This window comes from Lynx rufus, unplaced genomic scaffold, assembly GCF_022079265.1.
Source record: "Lynx rufus isolate CCGP_SWC_20201006 ecotype Redwood Valley unplaced genomic scaffold, mLynRuf1.p SCAF_17, whole genome shotgun sequence".
Classification (NCBI taxonomy): domain Eukaryota; kingdom Metazoa; phylum Chordata; class Mammalia; order Carnivora; family Felidae; genus Lynx; species Lynx rufus.
The window spans coordinates 28,351,496-28,376,209 of NW_025814831.1; the positions used below are offsets into that span (position 1 = coordinate 28,351,496).

At 43.1% G+C, this 24,714-nt stretch overlaps 2 protein-coding genes across 6 annotated transcripts; one reads left to right on the forward strand and one right to left on the reverse strand.

The window, feature by feature from the left end:
- Positions 1 to 752: 752 nt before the first annotated feature.
- ZC2HC1C (zinc finger C2HC-type containing 1C) lies at positions 753 to 9,369 on the reverse strand. 2 transcript variants are annotated; one of them, XM_047080340.1, is made up of 3 exons: positions 9,231 to 9,369; positions 7,015 to 8,359; positions 753 to 1,739 (listed from the first exon to the last, which is right to left on the reverse strand). In XM_047080340.1, the coding sequence occupies exons 2-3, from the start codon at positions 8,338 to 8,340 to the stop codon at positions 1,476 to 1,478; spliced, it is 1,590 nt and encodes a 529-aa protein (XP_046936296.1). In that variant the 5' UTR covers positions 8,341 to 8,359; positions 9,231 to 9,369; the 3' UTR covers positions 753 to 1,475. The 2 variants fall into 2 exon arrangements, with proteins under 2 accessions (XP_046936296.1, XP_046936297.1); XM_047080341.1 differs by lacking the exon at positions 9,231 to 9,369 and having other exon boundaries at positions 753 to 1,550; positions 1,656 to 1,739; positions 7,015 to 8,661.
- On the forward strand, positions 8,767 to 22,781 carry ACYP1 (acylphosphatase 1). 4 transcript variants are annotated; one of them, XM_047080344.1, is made up of 4 exons: positions 11,517 to 11,679; positions 14,331 to 14,387; positions 15,178 to 15,275; positions 22,375 to 22,781. In XM_047080344.1, exons 3-4 carry the CDS (start codon positions 15,180 to 15,182, stop codon positions 22,588 to 22,590), a joined length of 312 nt encoding a protein of 103 aa, XP_046936300.1. In that variant the 5' UTR covers positions 11,517 to 11,679; positions 14,331 to 14,387; positions 15,178 to 15,179; the 3' UTR covers positions 22,591 to 22,781. The 4 variants fall into 4 exon arrangements, with proteins under 4 accessions (XP_046936301.1, XP_046936298.1, XP_046936300.1 ...); XM_047080345.1 differs by lacking the exons at positions 11,517 to 11,679; positions 14,331 to 14,387 and adding an exon at positions 8,767 to 8,848; XM_047080342.1 differs by lacking the exons at positions 11,517 to 11,679; positions 14,331 to 14,387 and adding an exon at positions 9,564 to 9,771.
- The last annotated feature ends 1,933 nt before the right edge of the window (positions 22,782 to 24,714 follow it).

Here is a 24,714-nt window from a genome sequence, read left to right on the forward strand (position 1 = left end):
ATGGAACAAGAGTGAGTGGCCATTTATTGTTTAGTAAAATATGGCTTTATTGTCTGCCTAGTCACATTGGCCCAGGTCAGGTTGGGTGTTTTTTTTTCCAGTATTTTTTTTTAATGTTTATTTATTTTTGAGAGAGAGAGAGTGGGGGGGGGGGAGGGACAGAGAGAGAGGGAGACAGAGAATCCAAAGCAGGCTCCAGGCTCTGAGCTGTCAGCACAGAGCCCGATGTGGGTCTTGAACCCGCAAACCGTGAGATCGTGACCTGAGCCGAAGTGGGATGCTCAACTGACTGTGCCACTGAGGTACCCCTCTAATATTTGAAACTAACAATTTGAGTGATGGTCTCAGGACCATAATCAGATCAGTTATTTCAGATCTGTCATGCAATCTTCATCCTATCTGAACTGATACTACCCCTGACAGGCATTACCTTATCACTTCTCCCATTTGACCAATCTAGGACTTCCTCTTTTTATTATTTAATTTTAATCTCCAAACCCCATTTATTGAAGGTCTAATTATGAAGGTTACTTGCAGTATGCACAATTCTGCACAGGGAAAATTAAAAAGATCTGGTATCTTTTTCATCTGTTTACTTGCTAAGATAGATGTTTACTGTGGTGTAATGGAGAGGGACATGTGCCACGGGAGTGTCTCAGCTTGCTTTGATGGTAGATTTTGTTCTCATTTTAAAAAGCCATACAAGCAAACTGATTTCAAAGCAGAATGCTAGCAGTGGCTGAAACTGAAGTTTCTTCTTCTTTTTTTTTTTTTTTGACATGAAATCCATTAGAAAAGAACTACTGAGACATACAGGGTGCTCCCCACCCCCCCCTTTACCCTGTAAAGCACATAAAGATGAGTTTCCCTTTAGTACACAGTAACCACAGGAGGATTTAGGATATACTGGCACCCTAACCTTACCGACTTGTATTAGCTTTTGGCAGGACCATGCATCAGGGAGGTCAAGGATAAATTTCCATTTGCCTTACGGCAAAATCGTATTATCTTTCATAAGATACCACCTGGGTGATCATGATCCTCTGACCCAACTCAATGTAATGAACCAACTTCCTGCAAGAGAAGAGTTAACTGGAACCACAGACATACATGCAGAGGCAGTGGCAAGAAGGCAGAGCGAATGCAGGCACTTAACCAGCACACATCACGAGTCGGGCTTGCAAGAACAGAGCTTTAATGTAGCCCGCTCGCCTCTCGAGTGTCTTCAGCCATCCGTTGTTAGGGCAATAACAAGGCACTCCAGCCTGAGCTGGTAATTTAGTGGGAAGCTGAGGCTTCCTTTTGCCTCCTGCTGCTTAGCAAAGGGTCTCTCCTCACTGATTGAAGCTCTGCAGGCAGATGGGGGAGGTATAAAACTTTTAGTTCTGTTTTCCATCAAATTATTCTACTCCCATTTACTGCTGAAGAGAAGCAGAGCCTTCTGAATTATCAAGGAGGCTTCCACTGTTGTCCGCTCAACTGGGATGCTTCCTTGGAGGTGGAGGCCGGTTCTTGATGGTCTTACACTTGGGAATGTGCCGCTCAGCCACCTTGGGGGCAAAGTGGCGACTACAGTGAGGACACTGAATATAATCTGGATTTTCTGCAGGCAGGATAGGAGGCAAGTCTGAGGGGTTTCCACCTTTGGCAATTACCTGCTGGACTTCTCGAGCCTGACGGAGGGTACAGATGAAAGACTCATGCTTCTGTCTCCAGTTGCTCTTCCGAGGAGGTTCAGCCTGTAAGTAGGAGGAAGGCTGATCATTCAACTTGGAGTTTACCTCATCTCCTGAGTCGTCATCAGAAAGACAGCAAGGAAATGTAAAGGGTGTTCACCCATAAGGTCAAAGAGAACAGGAAAGGGCAGCAGAGCTGACTTGCCAGAGTGGAGGCACTTAAGCTAAGGGCCTGCCAAGGAGGATAGTACTGGGAGGCTCGGTGCTCACGAGAATGTGCATGGCAAGAATAAACTGGATCCCGGGGCCCCTCTGCCATCTTGCACAACCAAGTTTCCATCACTTCCAGCACCCTCACAGGAGAACAGGGCTTTATTCTCTGAAGAAACTGAACCAGACAGGTTTCGGACTCAGGAAGTCCAGGCACAGTGGCGAACAGGGTTAATATTGAGACTGAGAATTGGGATTAAGTGCAAGTATACACGACAAATTATGGAACTGTCGGTCTGTTTCCCCCACTCTGCTCCCAGGATATCAAACACATTGGCACCCTTGTAGGAGACAAGAGTTCTCTGGATGCACCAAGCAGTTGAGAAAAAAGCCATTAGATGCTGACCCTGAGTGACCCCAATGCAAAGGTTCACTATTTGATAACCCTAATATGAACAAGCCTCACTTAAATATGAATGGACAGCCTAGGATCACCAGATATTTGAGTAAAGCTCTAACAGGAGAGAAACAAAAACAAGTACATGAACTCGTTCCTCCTCCCTCAGGAAACAGCAACAAAGCAGGTAAAAGAAAACTTACAACCAGAGAACCAGAAGGAACTATTATAAATTAAAACTATGATATGGGAATGCAAGCTGGTGCAGCCACTCTGGAAAACAGTATGGAGGTTCCTCAAAAAACTAAAAACAGAACTACCCTACGACCCAGCAATTGCACTGCTAGGCATTTATCCAGGGGATACAGGTGTGCTGTTTCGAAGGGACACATGCACCCCCATGTTTATAGCGGCACTATGAACAATAGCCAAAGTATGGAAAGAGCCCAAATGTCCATCGATGGATGAATGGATAAAGAAGATGTGGTATATATATACAATGGAGTATCACTTGGCAATCAAAAAGAATGAAATCTTGCCATTTGCAACTACGTGGATGGAACTGGAGGGTATTATGCTAAGTGAAATTAGTCAGATAAAGACAAAAATCATATGACTTCACTCATATGAGGACTTTAAGAGACAAAACAGATGAACATAAGGGAAGGGAAACAAAAATAAGATAAAAACAGGGAGGGAGACAAAACAGAAGAGACTCATACATATGGAGAATAAACTGAGGGTTACTGGACGGGTTGTGGCGGGGGGGGGGGGGCTAAATGGGTAAGGGGCATTAAGGAATCTACTCCAGAAATCATTGTTTCACTATATGCTAACTAATTTGGATGTAAATTTTAAAAAATCAAAAAATTAAAAAAAAAACTGTGATAGCTAAAAATAAAAACAGAAATGTAAAATACTGTCATGAAAATTACTCCAAATGAGAAAAAAGATCAAGATAGAAAGTAGATAAGATTACAAAATTAAAAAGCCAATCCAAGAAATCCAACACCTGACCAATAGGAGTTTCAAAAAGAACAGAAAAAGCACAAGGAGGAAATTATTAAAGAAATCATAACAATAAACATTCCTAGAATTAAGGTGACTGCTCATGAAATTGAAATGGCCTACCAAGTATCCAACACAATCATTGTAAAATTTCAGAATAGAGAATCCTGTAAGCTTTTGGAAAAAGAGAAACACCAAAAGAGGTTTCATATTGGGCAGCGGAAGCAAAACAGCATCAGATTTCTCAAAAGTAACATTGGAGGCTAAAAGCTAGTGGAAAAAAATGCCTTAGAAGTTCGAATAGAAATTCATTTTCTACCTAGACTTCTTTTTTTTTTTTTAATTTTTTTTTCAACATTTATTTATTTTTGGGACAGAGAGAGACAGAGCATGAATGGGGGAGGGGCAGAGAGAGAGGGAGACACAGAATCGGAAGCAGGCTCCAGGCTCTGAGCCATCATCCCAGAGCCCGATGCGGGGCTCGAACTCACGGACCGCGAGATGGTGACCTGGCTGAAGTCGGACGCTTAACCGACTGCGCCACCCAGGCACCCCTCTACCTAGACTTCTATACCTGGCCAAGTCATCCATCAAATATAATGCTATTATATAGATATTTTCATTCATTCCGAGACAAAAAAACATGCCTCCCAAGCACATTTCTTGAAAGCTTCAGCAACGCAAAAAGTAAGGCAAGAGAAGGAAGACATAAGAAGCTGGAAATGGGACCCAACACATAAGAGGAACAAATAGAAATCCTAAAACAATAGGTCTGCACCAGGTCTAGAGAATAACCAGTCCAGACTGGTACAGGAGGAAAAAGAGTGGTGGGAGGGAGGTTTCCAAAATTAAAAAAAAAAAAAAATCAAATTGATGGATTATAAGAGGTGTTTGAACATTTACAAAAACATTAACAGGTGTCTGACATCAGATGGATCATTTAGGGGAAAAAACTAGAGACCGGTATGCAAGAAACCAAGCAAATGAAAACATGAGTCAACTACTAATTCCAGGTTCATGTGGGCAGAGGCAGAATTTGTTCACTGTTGAGTGAACAACATTTATGTGGTTATTATAATGGAAAAGCTGATCACTGGTTTAACGCAAAATTGTGATTCCACTACAATGGAAGGAGAAGGGAAAGAGAAAAGTAAGAAGAGAGGAGATGTGAGAGAAAGCTTTACCCACAGCACTCATAAGAGGAAGTCAATAGATGATGTGTAAAATGGGTTAATCAAGAAAATAAGCATATTGAGAAATATGGAAATACATATCGAAGAAGTCATCTTTCAGAACTGAAGGCTGCTGCTGGGGGCCAGGTTAGGATGGAGGGGTGAAGCAGGATCCTGCTTATCTACCTTATACGTCACTCAGTACATGATTTTTATTTTTATTTATTTTTTTTTAATTTTTTTAACGTTTATTTATTTTTGAGACAGAGAGAGACAGAGCATGAACAGGGGAGGGGCAGAGAGAGAGGGAGACACAGAATCGGAAGCAGGATCCAGGCTCCGAGCTGTCAGCACAGAGCCCGACGCGGGGCTTGAACTCACGGACCGTGAGATCATGACCTGAGCCGAAGTCGGACGCTTAACCGACCAAGCCACCCAGGCGCCCCAGTACATGATTTTTAAAATGTATTCAAGTATGATTTAGATTAATGTAAAATTAGTTCTTCAGAATAAAGAAGGCAAGTAGCCGCTTGGTGATCTGACATCATTAATGATGAATAACAGGAAGAGATATTATCAAAGGAAAAGGATCCTTCAGGAGAGAGTCTTACTGAATGAAACAGACAAGAAGACAAGAGAATCTGAGTGTTAGAGATGGAATCCAGGAACTTTAAAGAGAATTGAATTAGGGAGAAGTTCCTCAACTATATGATAGTTACACTGAATTCATCATATTGAAATTTTATTCAGTTAACACTCATCAATCACAAAGCACAAAGATGTTGGCCTTGTGCTCAAATGCTTAAGGTCCAGTGGAGAGACTGGAGGCTTAAGGTCCAGTGGAGAGACTGGGGAGTCTCCAGACTGGAGACTGGAAGTTATGGGAACATTAAAGGACACAAGGAAAATCACCTACTCTCATGAGTACACCAGACGAGTAAGAGGGAGATACAAACCACTCAGCTTCCAAAGGCATAAAGCTTTCGAATAAGACTTGGGACATTCCAAGGAGCGGAGCGCATCTCAATCTAGACCCTTTCTGCTTTGGTGTCCTCAGTGCAACATACTGCCCCAAATGAGTTTCCACAAAGCTAGGGGGTCTGATCTCAGAAACTCAATTCTTTTGCTTCACTCCTAATGTATTTAGGAATTTAAGACACACAAGATTCTTTTAGGTGCTGGCCAGAAATAACCGCTATAGTGGGACAGAGAAGACCCCAGTGGGTTATTGGGTTGACCAGAAAGAAAACAGGAAAGAGCAGGAAAACTGGTGATCATATCATTATCTGCAAGAGCAAAATTTTGGAAACTGGACCTCAGGCAGATTATCTCTGAACCCAGAAGGGACTTTCTTGTGGTGATCTTCCAAATAGTACTGAAAGAAATAACTACAAATGACTTCTCCTAACAGCCACCACATAAGTTTGAGTTTTCAAAGGCCCCAGCAATGTGCATGGAAACTGTAAAGTGCTTACGGACAAGACGTGCTAGTGCAGCAAAGGGAGTGTTGAAAAGAAATGAAAACAGAATATGCTCTCATATTTTTTTTAGAAAAGTAGAGTTGGATGGAGCTTTGAGGTCATGTGGTCTAGGCTTTCCCAAACTTTGATCATTTGCCTACCACTTTCATTTTATTCCCCTTACTATAGATTACTTCATATTTTTCTTTTAAGTTCATGATTCCTAGACACCACGGGCTTCATATGATGTTATATTTTTCTAACGCACACTAAAACTACTAAAATAAAAAGCGTTTGCCAGCACGCCACACTTTGGCAAACACTCATTGAAAAACCAAGGGGCATAACCTTGGTGGCGTAGTGGACTGATCCACGAGACAGACAATCTTCTCCAGATCTGACTGTCCAGATGTGCCTGTGAGGTACCCCTAACCTTACCACGGAAGCGTCTCATGGTTTTTTTACAACCTAGTTTTTCTGCAGTTGGAATGTTAACCAAAAGTGCAAACTTAATTGTGTTTTATATACTTACTAAGAAGGTATATCAAAATTGAGCTAATCTTGAAAAAGTAGATATGGTTATAGGAGTTAGTAACAAATCCTAATCTAGGGAGATGGCAGAACATATATTGCAAAGAGCAAGGAATTCTCTTGGGGCGGGGGGGTTGAACAGCTGCATGGTTTTTCTTTATATTTTTCCCATCTTTTACATTTTCTTAGTAAACATTTATTACTTTTATAATCAATAGGACATAATATTTTTTAAGTCTAGATTTTGAAGTCATTCCAACCCAGACTTATAGGCTGACTCAGCCATTTAAAGCCTTTTGTGATCTCAAGTAAGTAAAATTCTCTGAGACTTGATTTTTGAATTGATAAAATAAGAGACAGTGAAACCCCCAAAGGGTTGTGGTGGGGGTCTTATGAAAAGCTCCCATCACAGTGCCTGGCACGCAGTTGTAATCAATAAATGTTCATTCTCACTCTCTCCCTGTATGACACATGAACTTTTTCTAAAGAAAACTGATATAACAGTCCCTTTACAATGATCCCCACTCAAAGTCAAATCCATAAGGCCCTGCCCTTGTTACCTGGACTGAGGCTGATCCCTTCCAGTTCAAGTACTGCTCTAGTTCTGTGCCCTTGGCCCGGGCCTTGGAGGAGTCAAACACTTTCCTCTTGGAACTCTGCATCCTGCTGCAGGCGTTGGAGTGTCTCTCCAGTCTGAGCAACAGGAACTTGCGTCCACAATGGCTACATTCGCCAAGTTCTGGCTCCTCGGTAGAACAGCTGGAAACTGAGGAGTCTGGTGCCCTAGACAGACTAGAATTGCTGGTGGATCCCCGTGAAGCACGGCCTGGCACTCCTGAAGACTGAGAGAACTCTTTTGGTGGCCCTGAGACTAAGTCTCGGATTTTGTTATTGCTTGCCACCAGTCTTTCCCTTTTGAGCTTCTGTATTCCATAATCAGAGAACTGGAGTGGACTAGAATTTTCTTGAGGCCATCCTCTAGTTTCATCCTCTCCCCTGTGTCTGCTGAAGACCTCCTCAGCCCCCAGTTCTGGGGAGAAGGTAGATTTGTATGTGGTGTTGCTATTACCTTTAACTCTCCTCCTGGGGAGTGTCATTCTCTGTAGCTCTCTTTTTTCATTTTCCTTAGCCTGTTCCTTTTCTTTCTGGATCCTTCTGAGTTCCTCCTCTGTCTTCTTCAGCTTTTCCCTTAGGAGGGTCTCTTTTCTTCGGATTTCCTCCCGTAAGCTCTCCCCTGCAGCTTCTAGTCTTTGGATCTGCACCCGTTCAGTCCTGTTGGGATATGCCACGGCCCTCTCCTCCTGTGTGGCAGCAACAGCACAAACCCCAGATGAATTCTCCCAGTTCCTTGAACCAACGCTGCTGTATGGAAACCCTCTTGGTTCAGGGGGTCTTGGAGAGACATTCTGGTCCCCATCAATGGCAGCCTCACTCGTACTATGAGACTTCCTGTGGAACACAGGTTTCAGTGGGTATGCCCGGTCCACCCCAACTCGCTTCTTTGTAAAGGGGATGAATTCCTGGTTATCTGCTTTGGGATACCAGGACTGAGGATCTGATGAGTAAAACAAACCCTTTGCTTGGCCCTGGGGACTGCTTCTGGAATCCTGCTGGCTGATTCCAACACACTGGGGATAGGAGTAGCTCCAAGCTTTGCTGTACGTGTTCCATTTGGAGGGAGTGTAGAGATTCTCCGGCATCAGCTCTTTGTTGCTCAAAAGCTTCTGCTGGAAATTGTTCCTTGGGTGCCCCATTGAGGACCGCTGAGAAGAGTCACCTTTTTCACAGGGCTCTTGCTTAGCTGAGAGGAGCCCTGGAGCTTCCGCTTTATTATATGGAAGCATAACGCCCACAGGCAGATGTGGCGCCAACTGGAGACCAGCCATTCAGGGACTGGACTGAAGCCTAGGGGAGATTTAAACCAGATATCTGTAAGGAGTTTGTCTGAGGTTCACCCCAGCTGCTAAAGTAAACTGTTTCCACATTTGTCCGACCTACATATTCTCTTGAACTTCTTGGGAACAGTGGTGTTGGGTATGCCAGAGCTTTCCTCCAATAAGCATTTGGTGAATGCTTATTATTTCCTGTGGGTACTTAACTAGGTCCTGAGAATAGAAAAACGAACGTGACACGGGTGTTCCTGCCACCTAGCTTTATTCCAGTACCAGCCTCTGCCATACACAGTGATGCTCCTGCCATACGCAGTATGGATGGGCGGAAAGATTTAATGGCAAGAGCTATCGAATTGAAAGTCAAGGTTTAGGCCTGTGACACAGCACAAGCAGCTTCCCCTTGCTGGCTCGGTTCTTCACCCATAAACTGAACGTTTCGCTCAGTTACATGACTGGCATTTAGGGACCTTAGGACTCTGAATCCAGCCCTATCATTTCACAGGTGAGTAAACTAAGGCCCAGAGGTAAGTGACTGGCACAAGAGAGCTCTCAGGGCTTGGCTCTTGCTGGCACCGTGCTTGACTCCAAACACAGAGGCCGCTCAGGGCCTGCAGCAGGTGCCTGACTGCCAAACTCTCACCCAAGAAGTCCCGGCGGTGCGGACGGCGGAAGGTCTGTAACCTGAGAGCTGGGGGCCACCTGACCCGGCCGCTGCAGCTTTTAGATCCGGAATGCCGAAGTCACGCTCTGTGTTACGAGGTCAGCCAGGGCGCCCCCACTGGGGATTCCGCTGTGAGAACAAGCAAGCCCTCGCTCTTCTGTCCATGGAGCCCTTGGGGGGGTCGAGGCGCTGACCCCATGTCTGTCCCCCCCCTTCCGCGTACCTGAGTCACTGGCGACCGTTCCTGCTCAGGGGAAGCACCAGGACTTAGTTTTCCAGACCAGACCCCCACCTCAACCGACCGCCGCGCAGGCGCTCTCAGGTGGCCTCTGTTATTCCCGTTGCCTGGAGACGGGAGCGCGTGCGCGCCCCGCCCCTTCTCTAGCCGCGAACGCAGCCCGGCCAGCGCGCGCAGGCGCAGTCCGCATGCGGTCGGGAGCCGCCCGCGGGGGGAGGGGGGGTGTGGTCAGTTTGAGTGTCACTTGACCCGGTGTCCCGCCAACTCTGCAGCTCTGTCCCGCCCTGCCCTTGGGGAACGGGAGAGGGGGCGGGAGAGGCTCTTCTGGGGCTCCATCAAAGAACTTGTATTTTTCTGAGAACGATGCTCCCAGACCCTGGGGTGTGCCCTTCTCTGGCAAAAGACAGAGCCCCTAGATGTGCCTTGGAGTCGTTCTGCCGCAGGATTCCGGTGTCCGCCCACTTAGCGGGAGTGGGCCTGCTGATAGCCTTTCTTAGCACGCTCGGCTGCTTTGTACGGGCCCCAGGTATGGCTGTCCATCTGTGCTTTTCTTCCCCACTAGTGTGGAACTTGCGGTCAAATTTTAGCAACTTGGCTAGGTTTTGCTACTCAGTATCTCTCCGAGGTAGTTTTTGTAGCCAAGCTAAGTATTTTGATATAATGTTTTACTCTCACGTGGTAACTCTGGCCGTCTCTTGGTGGGGCCCAACAGTGACTCAGCCAAGTGTAATGATAATAAAGTGAACTACCAGATCGAAAATAATCTGTATAACTTGGTTTCAACACTAAATGATATTCTATAACTTGTTAACATTAGAAGAGCGTTTATTTGTCTTCATGCTTCAGTTCATTTGTGTAAGCTGTTTGAAACAGGCAGTTTACTTTTTTCCTGTAACTACTCAAAAGATTAATGCACATGGGAAATAAAATGGACAGCAGTAGTCGGTGTTAATGCTTCAACATGTCATATTACAGCTTTATATGTTTCAGAGAAATTCCTTGGTGGGCCCTCCAGGGCAGTCCTTTCTGATTCCTTCTTTTCTTTCCTAGCTGATTCTACTGCCTTCTCTATATATGCAGTTTCAGGCGTTTCCCGCTACTCCGACGGTCCCAATTATCTCAGCATCTGGCCTGCCTGTCATCAACTCCTCCAGCTCCCCTCCAGTCTGCCAGAATTTCCCAGGGTGCCCCCCTCCATCTTGCATTCCTTCCCTCTTGTTTCTGAGGGAAAAGAATCTTTCTCTTCGCATGAGTTCTGTTGAATTAGTCCCTTCCGGTGCCCTCCAGGAATTGCCTCCATCACTTTATCCCTCCATCTTGTTTACCTCAAGTTGTATCTACCCCCACACTCCTTCTCTTTGGTTTTAACATATGTTTAACTTTCCCCTGCAAAACAAACCTCACTTCCCGTGACCTGCTGCTTCTCATCTTAGGTTCCCCTTCATTTCTCCTCTTCTCCACAAGACTTCTTAATAGGTAGCTGTACATTTGCGGTCCCCACTCTCTCATCTGCCCTCATTGTCCAGTCCGTTGTGGTCTGGCTTCCACCATTTCCATTTTCTTTAACTGCCAGGCTGCCAGTGACTTCCCGATAGCCAAAGACAAAAGCTATTTCTTCAGCCTGTTCATCTGCCATCATTGATTTTTCCCTCCCTTGGAACTCCCTTCTCACTTGCTCTGGTGCCTTCTTGGTTTCTTCTTCCATGTGTTTCCTCCATCTTCTTCCAGGTCTCTGACATTTATGTCTTTTCCTCACCTGCCTCCCAAATTTGGTGTTCTCCAAAGCCCTCTGGTTTCTCATATATATGCAGTTCCAGACATTCTCTTCCTTAATGATTTCAACCAAATGCTGACATTTCTGGTCTCACCTATGTTTAAATGATCTCCACCTTAACACTCTCTCCTTAGTTACAGACTCAAATTTCCAACAGCCCGTGTATCACCTTCACATGAGCGTTCCTCAGGAACCTCAAACTCGGTATGACAGAAAACAAACTCATGATCATCTCCCCGTTTCCCCATCTGCTTCTTGTCCAGGGTTCTCCTTCATGCTGATAGCGTGTCGTCTTCCACTCCTTCCCTTTGGTCACCCCTTCTGTTTAACTAGTCAGCAGGTTCTGTTGAATTTATTCTGCAATGTCTCATACATGACTGTTTCTTTCTTGTTTGTTTGGTTTTTTTACATTTATTTATTTATTTATTTATTTATTTATTTATTTATTTATTTATTTTGAGAGAGAGTGTGTGTGCGCAGCAGAGAAAGAGGGGGAGCGAAAGAATGCCAAACAGGCTCAAACATCGCAGAACCCAATGCAGGGCTCAAACTCACCAACCATGAGATCGTGACCTGAGCCGAAACCTAGAGTCGGTTGCTAAACCAAATGAGCCGTCCTGGCGCCCCTGTGACTGTTCCTTTATATTTCTACTGCCCTTGGTGAGTTCTTCCTCAGTTTTCATTCAGACAGCATCACTCTCCTAACTGCTATTCTTGCTTGCAACATCTGTTCCCAAAGCTCATTTTTTATGCTGCTGCCAGAGCACTTATCCTACTACCTCCGACCCCCATCATTCTCCTACCTAGTGGCTTCTTCTTCACCTATATCTTTACTTATACCTTCTTTATCTTTCCCCTTCAAGTTGGAACACATAATTTAACGTGGTTTTTGGATCTGCCAGATGAGGTCCAGTCTACCTTTCCAGCCCTGCCTCTCCAGAGTCTAGCCCAGTGGGTAGCACCCCTGGCTGAGCTCTAGGACTCCCTGGAAAGCGATTTCTGGGGTGAGACCTGGGTATTGGTATTTTGAAAAGCTTCCCCCAATGTTCTATTGTTCAGCCAGGGTTGAGAACCCCTGGTCCAGCCACACCTGACTACTCCCCCCCCCCCACTTTCTTATCTCAGCAGTACTAACTTGCCTCAAGTTCCATGCACTGGAAGGTGGGAGAGCGTAACATTTCTGGGAGTGGGCTCTGTACTCAGACTGCTGGAAGTAAATCCCAGCTCTATCACTTACTGGTCGTGGTTGTGTAACCTTGGATGATGTGCTGCTTCCTCCAAGAACACTTTCCCAATCTTCCCAGTCAAAATGAATCTTTTTGCTCCTTTGCGCTTTCAGATATCTTCTGTCCTTGTGGCAGGACAGGGCTGACTCATGATGAGCTCTCAGTGGATGGTCGTGGAATTGATGAGCATGTTGTACACTTTATTTGCATGCATAGTCATCCCTTATACTAAATAAACCCTTTAAAAAATTTTTAAGTGTTTTATTCATTATTTTTGAGAGTGAGAGTGCAAGAGGGGGAGGGACAGAGAGAGAGGGGAATAGAAGATCTGTAGTGGGCTCTGTGCTGACAGCAGCAAGCCCAATGCGGGGCCCAAACTCACAGACTGTGAGATCATGACCTGAACTGATGTCAGACATTCAACCAACTGAGCCACTCAGGCACCCCCTAAATAAATTCTTTGAGGACAAAATTATATATCATTCATCTTTGTATATTTCTTTGTATATTCTACGTATGTCCCATATGTAGTAGACAATAGTTTTTTTGTTTTTTTTTTTTTTAATTCTATAGAGAAACTAGTTTTTTGTTTTGTTTTGCTTTGGGATTTTTTTGTCTTTTTTTTTTTTTTTTTAATGAATTTTTCAGGGGGGCCTGGGTGGCTCCGTCAGTTAAGCGTCCAACTTCAGCTCAGGTCATGATCTCGCAGTTTGTGAGTTCAAGCCTCACATTGGGCTCTGTGCTGACAGCTCAGAGCCTGGAGCCTGCTTCAGATTTTGTGTCTCCCTCTCTCTCTCTGCCCCTCTCCTGCTTGTTCTCTCTCTCTCTCTCTCTCTCTCTCTCTCTCAAAAATAAACATTAAAAATGAATTTTAGAGAAAGAAATAACATCAGTCAGGCACTCTGTTTAGCATTATTTTCAAATATTTCCAAGTATAACATTCAATCCTGCTTCCCACCCCACCTTCACCCCCACTAAGGTTATATGATTCCTCAGGATCTGGATCCTCACTTTTCAGTGGGGGAACAAGCAAAATGGTTAATCTTTATGACTTCTGTTGCAAATCCACCTCACCTCGCCAAGTCTGCCTTCCTGGAATAATCACATATGGAGTCTTATATTATGAAAGGATGTAATGTATACAAGCAATCCAAAGAGGAACAATAAACACCACAGTTTTCCTTCACACGCATTCTTAATCATAAGGATAGCTGTATTCAAATGCCTGCAAGATGACTGTACTTTTAACAATCATCAGCCACGACCCCCTTGACAATTCCCTTTTCTGGAAAGAAATTCATGCATTGTGGTCATTTGGCTTAGACTGATTGATTCAATTGTGATTCCAGGGCCATGGGTTATTTTGCTTGTGCTTGTGATTGGTTGACTTAGATAAGCATTATTTGGAGTTTTCATAGTAAGATAGAATTTCATGGGCAGCTTCCAGAAGCACAGAAGGAAAAATAACTGCTGTTGGGACCTCTCTATTCACTTATCTCCCTTGCTACCAATTCCAGACTTGGGCATGGCCCAAAATTTGAAGAGAACTGAAAGAAAAAGGGCAGAAAGGTACCAGGCATACCTCAGAGACATCATGGGCTCTGTTCCAGATCACTGCAATAAAGTGAAGGTTGCGATAAAGTGAATCAAATAGAAATATAACTTTTATATGCATTGCTTTCCCAGTGTATTATATTGTAGTCTCTCAAGTATGCAATTGCATTATGTCTTTAAAAAGTGCCCATACCTTAATTTGAAAAATACTTTGCTAAAAAATGCTAACCATTATCTGAGCTTTCAGTGAGTCATAATCACTGATCATAGATCACCATAACAAATATGATAATGATTAAAAAGTTTGATGTATCGTGAGAATTACCAAAGGGTAACTCAGAGACACAAAGTGAGCAAATGCTGCTGGAAAAAAAAAAAAAAAAAATGATGCTGTTAGACTTAATCAATGCAGGATTGCCAATGTGTCCTATTCAATTTATTTGTTTATGGTATTTAATGTCTATCATCCATCTCCCACTTCCAAAATTTAAGTTCCTCCCGACCACTGATCCTTTTTGTCCGCTAATGTAGGTCAACAACCTAGAAATGTGCCTGGGACACAGAACGATTTCAGTAAATATTCACTGAGTGAGTAAATTTATCTCAAGTGCTTCTTCACGTGTGTCTTTCTCCCCACGAGAAAAATGAGAAAAGCGGTGCGCTTAGACACCGAGGTGGGGGGAGGCCTGTGTCTGTAGAATGAGAGCTAAGACTCTGGACAGATCCCGGACCCAAGGTTTACCGGCGCTCCCAGACTAGCCCGATGGAAATCCCGCCTTCTGGGCGGGCCGTGGACCGAGGGCGCCGTTTCTGATTGGTCATACCAGGTGATGGGCATGGGAGACAGCGAAGGAGGAGCCGTTCTCTAGGCTTCCGGGCGCCGAGGTTACCGGACTGTGGGAACCGTTGGGGTGCGGGTCGCCGGTGTAGTCCCTTGCGCCTGACAAGAGGACGTGGAGGGTGAGCCTGGGACAGGGCCCCGTGGCGTGCTCATAGTTTGATTACCCCTAAAATGTTGGTAGGAGGTGATTCTGGTGGCCGAGGGGACCAGGTCCGTGGGAAGAGGAAGGGATGGAGAGGGAGCCAGGTGAGAGATGGGTTTAGGAAGGTAGTTGGATAAGCAGGTAATTGCCCCAACAGGGGCCTCTGTGGGCATTTGTGACCCGTAGCTCTTTGGCCTGGGTGATTTCCTGTCACTTACAATATCCGCGCTTGCACGTATTCGCTTCTGTGCTCTGAAGTTCGAGGATCATTATGTCAGGGAGAGGTCGCAGGGGTTACAGATGGAGATGTGTGGGTATGGCCCTTTCTTCAGGATTTGGGGTCCTGGAATAAGATACCGAGCCCTTTACTTTTCTGCTTTTCTGGTCCCTGACAGGTATGAGCATGAACATGGCAGAAGGGGACACCCTGATATCAGTGGATTATGAGATTTTTGGGAAGGTCCAAGGGGTGTTTTTCCGCAAATACACTCAGGTATGTGGCCTACAAGCTTTGGGGACATAGTTAGGCTATGTGTATGGGAACAAGAGACAGTGTTCCTAACAAATGTGTTTTGGGAGACGCTGGCTGTCTGGTAGCCGCATGGTATTTTGTAGAGCAATGGGTATGAAAATGCTTTGTAGTGAGTGAAATACAATGTAAATGGCAGAATCATCTGCTGTTACTATCGGTCTTTCCTGACAATGGTACCAGAGTACCTAAACACTTATTAATGAGCGTCTCTCTTCCCCAGGGGAATCGAGGGCTTTCCCAGTTCTCCCTGTTGTGGCCTCATCAAACGAGATCACAATTCTTGTAGGAAAGCTAACATTGGTCAGATGGCATTTAGATGAACTATTGATAAATTATGCAATTTATGTAATTGTTTCCTCTGCAGCTGCTGCATTTTCTTCAGACCTCTTTTATTTCTTCCATCTACCCCATTCCCCCACTTGATTCCTTCCTACTCATTATGGCTTTGAAAGAAGAGTTACCTTTTCAAGCTAAAGCTTTTCTAATAAAAATACCTTACGTATCCCAGGGTAAGTAATGGTAACATTGAACATGGAGTCTAGTATTCCTACTAGAGTAATAGAGAGTAATTGTGGACATGAACAAACCATTGACAGCCAGACTCTACCTCTGCCTTAATGTCACTCACCTACCCTCAACTTGCACACACTGCTGCAATCTCAGTTTGCTTTCTGTCTCTGTAAGAGGATATCAGGCCTTCCCACTGTATTGCCAACCCCAAAGATAATGAGTTAAGACTGAAGAACAAGAAGTGTCACAGTCCTGGTACTGTGGGACAGAAAATTCAATCCTGCATCTTCGAAATATGAATGGTATATGTCATATCTCTTTTTCCAATCACTTGCAAATCAGTTCCCCTGTTTCATACTCATACATGAAGTGCTTGTTGAAAAAGAGAACTGCTGAAAAGTTAAAGCAAGAGCTATGTTCCAATTAGCTTTGGTACCAAGTATGCAGTGTAAATTCCTGTGTCTTAGTAAATTGAGGTGATAGCGTCAAAGATTAAAGTTGTTGAGGGAAAGGACCTGGCAGTATTATAGCCCATCTTTCTCTACTGTCCCCTCACCCCTTATGTCAGTGCCATGCTGTCTTGATTATTGTAGCTTTGAAGTAAATTTTGAAATTGGGATGTGTGAGTCCTTCAGATTTGTTCTTCCTTTTCAAGATTATTTTTGTCTATTCTGGGTCCTTTATGTTTCCATGTGAATCTTACAATTAATTTGTCAATTTCTACAAGAAGGCAGCTGGGATTTTAATAGAGACTGCTTAAAATCTGTAGATCATGGGGCGCCTGGGTGGCTCAGTTGATTAAGTGTCTGACTTCGGCTCAGGTCATGATCTCTCAGTTCATGGGTTCAAGCCCTGCATTGGGCTCTGTGCTGACAACTCAGAACCTGCTTCAGATTCTGTGCTTCCCTCTCTCTGTGCCCCTACCCTGCTTGCACTCTATCTCTCGTTCTCTCAAAAATAAATAAGCATTTTAAAAAATTTCTAAAAATCTGTAGATCAATTTAGGAAGTATTGTCATCTTAACAATATTGTCTTCCATTTTTGAACATGGGATGTCTTTCCATTTATTTACATCTTCTTTAATTTCTTTCAACAATATTTTATAGTTGTCCATAAGTAAATCTGGTACTTCTTTTGTTAAATTTAGTCCTAAAAAATGTATTATATTTGGGGCCCCTGGGTGGCTCAGTCGGTTGAGCGGCCGACTTCGGCTCAGGTCATGATCTCACGGTCCGTGAGTTCGAGCCCCGCGTCAGGCTCTGTGCTGACAGCTCAGAGCCTGGAGCCTGTTTCAGATTCTGTGTCTCCCTCCCTCTGACCCTTTCCCGTTCATGCTCTGTCTCTCTCTGTCTCAAAAATAAATAAACGTTAAAAAAATTTTTTTTAATAAAAAAAAAGAAATGTATTATATTCAATGCTATTATAAATGGAACTGTTCCCTTAGTTTCATTTTTCATTGTTCGTTGACAGTGTATAGAAATACAATTGATTTTTGCATATTCATCTTATATCCTGCAATCTTGTGAACTTGTTTACTAGTTCTAATTTGTGTGTGTGAGTTTATCCCCTAAGATTTTTCTGTATATGAGATATGTCATCTGTGAGTAAAGGTAGTTTTACATCTTCCTTTCCACTTTGAATGCCTTTTATTTCTTCTTCCCCGCCCTGGCTAGAACCTCCAGTATAATATTAAGTAGATGTGGCAAGGGCCACTTGTCTTGTTCCTGATCACAGGAGAAAGTGTTCAACCTTCCACTATTAGTTATGATGTTAGCTGTGGGTTTTTCACAGATACCTTTTTATTAGGTTGAGGATGTTCCCTTCTATTCTGAGTTTGAGTGTTCAATTTTGTCAAATGCTTTTCCTTCATCTATGACATGATCATCTGGTTTCATCCGGTTTCTGTTTTATTTGCTAATATGGTATGTTACATTGTTTTATTAATATCATGCTTATAATTAATATGATTTTTTTAAGCTATAGTGTATTGATTTTTCTATGTTGAACCAACCTTGCATTGCTAGGATAAACCCCAATTTTTCTTTGGTGTGCCATCCTTTTTATATGTTGCTGTATTTGGTTTGTTCATGTTTTGTTAAGTTTTGCATCCATATTCACAAGTAATATTAGCTTATAGTTTTGGGGTTGTTTTTTTTTTTTTTCTTGTGATGTCTTTGCCCAGTTTTGATGTGAGGGTAATACTGGCTTAATAGAATGATTTGGGAAGAGTTTTCTTTTGTTTTGTGGAAGAATTTGTGAAGGGTTGGTGAAAGAGTCTTCTTTAAACATTTGATATAATTCACCTCTGAAGCCATTTAGTCCTGGGCTTTTCTTTGTGGGAAGTTTTAAATTACTAATTCAGTCTCTTTATTTAGTACAGGTCTATTCAGATTGTCTATTTCTTCTTGAGACAGTTTCAGTAGTTTGAGTCTAAGAATCTTCCCTTTTCATCTAAGTTATGTAATTTGTTGCTACCCAATTGTTTATGGTATTCCCTTATAGTCCTTTTTATTTTTGTAAGCTTGATGGTGATGTCCCCTCTTTAATTACTGATTTTAGTGATTTGAGCCTTCTCTTTTTCTTTATCAGTCTAGCTAAAGGTTTGGCAATTTTTGTTGATCTTTCTAAAGAACCAACTTTTTGTTTCATTGATTTTTCTCTTTTTTTCCATTCTCTATTTTATTAGCCCCTACTCTAATCTTTATTATTTTTATCTTTCTGCTTGTTTTGAATTTTGGCTTGATCTTCGTTTTCTAGTTTCCTAAGATGGAAGTCTAGGTTATTGATCTGAAAGGACTTTCTATTTATTTAGTTATTTACATTTATTTATTTTTGAGAGACAGAGCATGAGTAGTAGTATAATAGCATTGAATATAATACATTTCTTTTTTTTTATTAAAAAAATTTTTTTTTAACGTTTATTTATTTTTGAGACAGAGAGAGACAGAGCATGAATGGGAAAGGGTCAGAGAGAGGGAGACACAGAATCGGAAGCAGGCTCCAGGCTCCGAGCTGTCAGCACAGAGCCCGACGCGGGGCTCAAACCCACAAGCCGCTAGATCATGACCTGAGCCGAAGTCGGACGCTCAACTGACCGAGCCACCCAGGTGCCCCTGCAAGGACTTTCTTTTTAGATGGAGACTGGAGTTGGTGATTATATTCCTTAAAATAATGTTTTCAGAATATGGTTATGAGGAAGAATTAGCTTCCTATAATTTTCTTAGGAACAAATACTGTTCATTTATTTAGATAGATATTCAAAACTGAACATGATTCAGCAACATTATGCTATCACTTAAAAATATACTATCATTTAAAAATAAGAACAGAACAGGGGAACCTAGGTAGCTCAGTCGGTTAAGCATCCAACTCTTGATAGAAGCTCAGGTTGTGATCTTACTTCTGTGAGATCAAGCCCTATGTTGGGCTCTGTGGTAAGCAGAGCCTGCTTGGGATTCTCTCCCCCCCCCTTTCTTTTTTATTTTTATGTATTTATTTTTTTAAAACGTTTATTTTATTTTTTTGAGACAGAGAGAGACAGAGCATGAATGGGGAGGGTCAGAGAGAGGGAGACACAGAATCTGAAACAGGCTCCAGGCTCTGAGCTGTCAGCACAGAGCCCGATGTGGGGCTCGAACTCACAGACCGTGAGATCATGACCTGAGCTGAAGTCGGCCGCTTAACCGACTGAGCCACCCAGGCGCCCCATCTCTCTTTCTTTTTTAAAAAAGGTTTTTAAGTAAGTAAGTATGTATGTATGTATGTATGTATGTATGTATGTATGTATGTATTTATAGTGTATTTATTTTGAGAGAGAGAGAGAAAGCGCACACACAAAAGCCAGGGAGAGAGAAAGAGAAAATCCCAGGCAGGCTCTGAGCTATCAGTACAGAGCCCAACACAGGGCTTGATCCCACAAACGGTGAGATCATAACTTGAGTGGAAATCAAGAGTCAGATGCTCAACCAACTGAGCCACCCAGGTGCCCCTCCCTCTCTCTCTCTGACTCTCCCATGTTTTCTCTCTCAAAATAAATAAATAGACTTTAAAAATAAAAATAAGAACAGGGGCACATGGGTGGCTCAGTTGGTTAAGCATCCAACTCTTGGTTTTGGCTCAGGTCATGATCTCAGGCTTTTGTGGGTTCAAGCCCTGTGTTGGGCTCTGCACTGACAGCCTGCTTGGGATTCTCTCTCTCTTCCTCCCTCTCTGCCCCTCCCCCACTCGTGCTGTCTCTGCCTCTCTCAAAACAAATAAATAAATTTTTGAAAAAATAAAAATGGGGCGCCTGGGTGGCTTGGTCGGTTAAGCGTCCAACTTTGGCTCAGGTCATGATCTCACGGTCTGTGAGTTTGAGCCCTGCGTCAGGCTCTGTGCTGACAGCTCACAGCCTGGAGCCTGTTTCAGATTCTGTGTCTCCCTCTCTCTCTGCCCCTCCCCTGTTCATGCTCTGTCTCTCTCTGTCTCAAAAATAAATAAACGTCAAAAAAAAAAAAATTGAAAAAATAAAAAAAAAAATAACAATCAAATGCACAAATAAAACCTACACGAAACTCCTATAGGAAATTCCCATTCTCAACACCAGTCAAAGTCGGGAGTGTTTTTTTCCGCTCTCAGGAGTTCAGATAAATCACATTGCAATTTAAAGGTTAGTGTGACTTTATAAACTCCTGTTCAAAACTTAATATAATCATTATTATATCTAGTTACCATATAAGGTAACTTCTAAGATCTAAGGATATCGGACCCTCCTAGGTTAATTTGAAGCAGAAGAGTGCAATTGTTATACAAAGTCAATTGGATGTAGTCCTTCCTTGAAATCCATTCTCTGTGTTTTTGTTCTTTTTTTTTTTTTTTTTTATGCCACCATTTTGGCACTTAATGCGTGCTGTAGGTATCTTCTATTTTTCTTCATTCCTTAATTTTCTCTGTATCCCTTAAATTGGTTACTTATTTGACGGCAGCCTCTTTGTTCATTATACAAACATGTCTTTGCTTTGAACATAACTGGTATGATAGATACTTTAGTTTCTCATCAAACATGGTTTTGCCGTGCATAACATTTTCTTTGGCCTACTGCAGCAATTTCCCATATTTATTAGGTCACTACTCTGGCATTTGGGCACACAATCATGTTAACTCCCATTTTCTTTTGTAACCCAATTCCTTCCATTTACATAGGTTACATTAACAATAAATTTTATAATATCTCTGCTTGCAAATTTTACCAAAAAAAAAAAAAATTACCTGTAAACATTGCTACCTTTCCCAGTTTTTCAGTCATTCCACAGTTTAATGACTTAAAGGAAAGAACATTGGAAAGGCTAAGAGAAAAGCAACTACAATGATTAGATGGTATTCACAAACTTATTCAATTTAAAGGTGCTGTGATTATTTAGAAGAAAAGAAAATCAAATAAAAACCTAATAGTTATATAGTCTCATGAAACTTTGATGTTCAGAGGCTAATCACTATATGATTTTTCCTGCCCTAGGAGGAGGATAGAAAGTGGGCTTTGGATGTAACATAAAGACTTTGGGTTAGGGGCGCCTGGGTGGCGCAGTCGGTTAAGCGTCCGACTTCAGCCAGGTCACGATCTCGCGGTCCGTGAGTTCGAGCCCCGTGTCGGGCTCTGGGCTGACGGCTCAGAGCCTGGAGCCTGTTTCCTATTCTGTGTCTCCCTCTCTCTCTGCCCCTTCCCCGTTCATGCTCTGTCTCTCTCTGTCCCCAAAAAAATAAATGTTGAAAAAAAAATTAAAAAAAAAAAGACTTTGGGTTAGACAGTTTTTCTATAGTGAGAACACAGGAATGAGTTGCCCGGGAAATAATGATTTAAACAAAAAATTTTTTTAACGTTTATTTATTTTTGAGACAGAGAGAGACAGAGCATGAACAGGGGAGGGGCAGAGAGAGAGGGAGACACAGAATCTGAAACAGGCTCCGGGCTCTGAGCTGTCAGCACAGAGCCTGACGCGGGGATCGAACTCACGGACCGTGAGATCATGACCTCAGCCGAAGTCAGACGCTTAACCGACCGAGCCACCCAGGCGCCCCGATTTTTAAAGATATAATGGACACTTGTTCATCTGGATTTGTTTAGGTGTGGTCCTGGCTAAAGACAAAGAGAAGGATCAGATAACTTCATGCTCTTTCTGTTTAATATACCCACCAGATTCTTGATTAGGAGAAAGGAAAATGAGCAAGATACAGCCCAGTATCCTAACAACAATCAGCCTTAGGGAATCATTTTGAAAGCATCTGATTTGCTTTAGTACTTAAGTCTTTAGTACTTAACCAAACTGATTACATAATGAAAATTTCTAGTGCCTGGGTTTTATAGGGTAGAAGAAGGAAATGGCGTCAAGTGGCCAACTCTTCATGTTAAGGTCAATGAGATTCTCCTTGCTGTAGTTCTGTTTTGACTGTTCTGGACAATATCAAATTAGTTTCAGTGGCTTGATTCTAGGCCAAGATTCTGGCAACAGATTGTAGTCGCACTGTTTTCAATCTCACTGGATTTTTCTCTCTCTCATATTTTTCTTTCCCTTAGGCTGAGGGTAAAAAGCTGGGATTGGTTGGCTGGGTCCAGAACACTGACCAGGGCACAGTGCAAGGACAATTGCAAGGTCCCATCTCTGAAGTGCGTCATATGCAGGAATGGCTTGAGACAAGAGGAAGTCCCAAATCACATATCGATAGAGCAAACTTCAGGAATGAGAAAGTCATCGTAAAGTTGGATTACTCAGATTTCCAGATTGTGAAATAATGGCCCGAATTTAAATTTTCTAAGATAAACTCACTGGTTTTGTTTTTATTGGTAATATAGAACTATTCTGTGTTCAGTATTAGAATTTGTCAGTAAGTTATGTTAGTATCAGATATTTGAATATCACTGTATATGTATGATAGAAGGATGACAACTAACTATTCACAATTCTAATAAATAAAAACACATTAGAACCTTCTGTGTAGGGTACTTTCTTTGGTGAACTTCATTTTGGGCAAAATGAGAGGTATTTACTCAGCAAACATCTATGGGAAGAGAATTTTGAGGTAATTTAAAGAGAGCTGAAAGAAAAAGAAATTACTTTGAATCATTTTAAAAAATTGTTTTCATGAAGTTTTCTTCAGGAAATTGTACACCTATTAAGGTTAGCTGTTTAAATGGCATTTTGGACTAATTACTTTTACTTTTCTGGAGTTCCCGCTGTCATTCCTCTCCTCTGGGCAAGGATTTCATATTAAGCAATGTTATGGGATAAATTATGTCACCCTATCCCAAATTCATATGTTTAAGTCCTAACCTCAAAATGTGACTATCTGGAGATAGAGTCTTTCAAGAGGTACTCAAGGTTAAATGAGGACATTAGAGTAAGCCCCAATCCAATATGCCCCAGTGTCCTTAAAAAAAAAAGGAAATTGGACACAGACATGTACGTGCACTGAGGAAAGAACATGTGACGACAGAGGGAGAAGACTGCCACCTACAAGCCAAGAAGAGAGGTCTCAGAAGAAATCAACCTGTCAACACCTTGATCTCAGCCTTCTGGCCTCCAGAACTGAGACAAAATAAACTTCTATTGTTTAAGCCCCTCGATCTGTGGCATTTTGTTATGGCAGCCCTACAAGCAATACTCAGGATTTTGCCTCATCATCCAGCCCTTCACATGTGTCGATTAGTCTCGGTCAGTCATTAAACAGGTGGATCGCAAATGCCTACTGAGTTTAACATGTTTGTCATAAATTACAATTTTTGGAAATACTAGATTGCTCTGAAAACGAGACAGCAAAAACTGAGGATTGGTTAGTCATTCCCCAAATATCGGGATCCCTGGGTGGCTCAGTAGGTTGAGTGTCAGACTTAGGCCCAAGGTCATGATCTTGCAGTTCACAGGTTCGAGCCTGCCATCGGGCTTGCTGCTGTTGGCCCATAGCCTGCTTTGGATCTTCTGTCCCCCTCTCTCTGCCCCTGCCCCGCTTGTGCTGGCTCGCTCTCTCTCAAAACTAAATCACCATTAAAAAAAATAATTCCCCAAACATCTATTCTCACAGGGTTCTTAACGTTCTTATTCAGTTTGAAAATAAGCTGCAGTGGCATTAGGAACACAACGAAAAAGTCAATGAAAGGAGTCTCGGGGTCCTCATCCGTACATTAAGAGGGTGGAGCTAGTTTCTCAGTGTTTTCCAGCTCTGAAATGCTGTAATTCTGTAAGATGGAAGGGTGTGGATTTATTCACCCATCGAGTGCCTCACCGTCCAGGCACTGTTTTTGGCCAGCGGGATACAGCAGTAAACAGAATAGATAAAATCCCTGCCTTCAAATAGTTTGCATTACAGTGAGGGAAGACATAAACACAAATAAAATATAATTGAATTAAATGGTAGTAGGTGCAAAGGAGGAAAGGGGGGAAGGAAAACGACAGAAACAGAGAAAACTGCTTGAAACGGCTTTTCATACCATGCGAAAGGGGGATAAGGATTGAGAACTAGGGGTACCAGTGTGAAGAGACCCCGCCTAGTCTCCCAGTCAGACAACAGCTGGTACGCACGCGCATTTGGGTGTCACCGACGAAAGCGCGTTCCCAGAAGCGCAAGCGCGTTCCCAGAAGCGCATGCTCGTGGCGCGTGCGCGAGCCTCGCGAGCGAACGTGCGCGTGCCCGGCGTCCGAGGCGGTGGGTAAATGGAAGTTGGTGAAGCGCGGTTCGAGGTGACTTGGGGGAAAAGCACGCGTCGAAAGGATGATTCCGGGAGCCCTTCTAATAGCGGAAAGGCCGCGAGCGTTTCTCGGACCCGGCTGTGCAGGGGCTCCGGGAGGCCTCTTGCGTCGGGCGGCAGGGGTTCGGCCTGCGAGTTGGGGGAGGGGACGGGGTGGAGCCTGAGCCTGGGGGG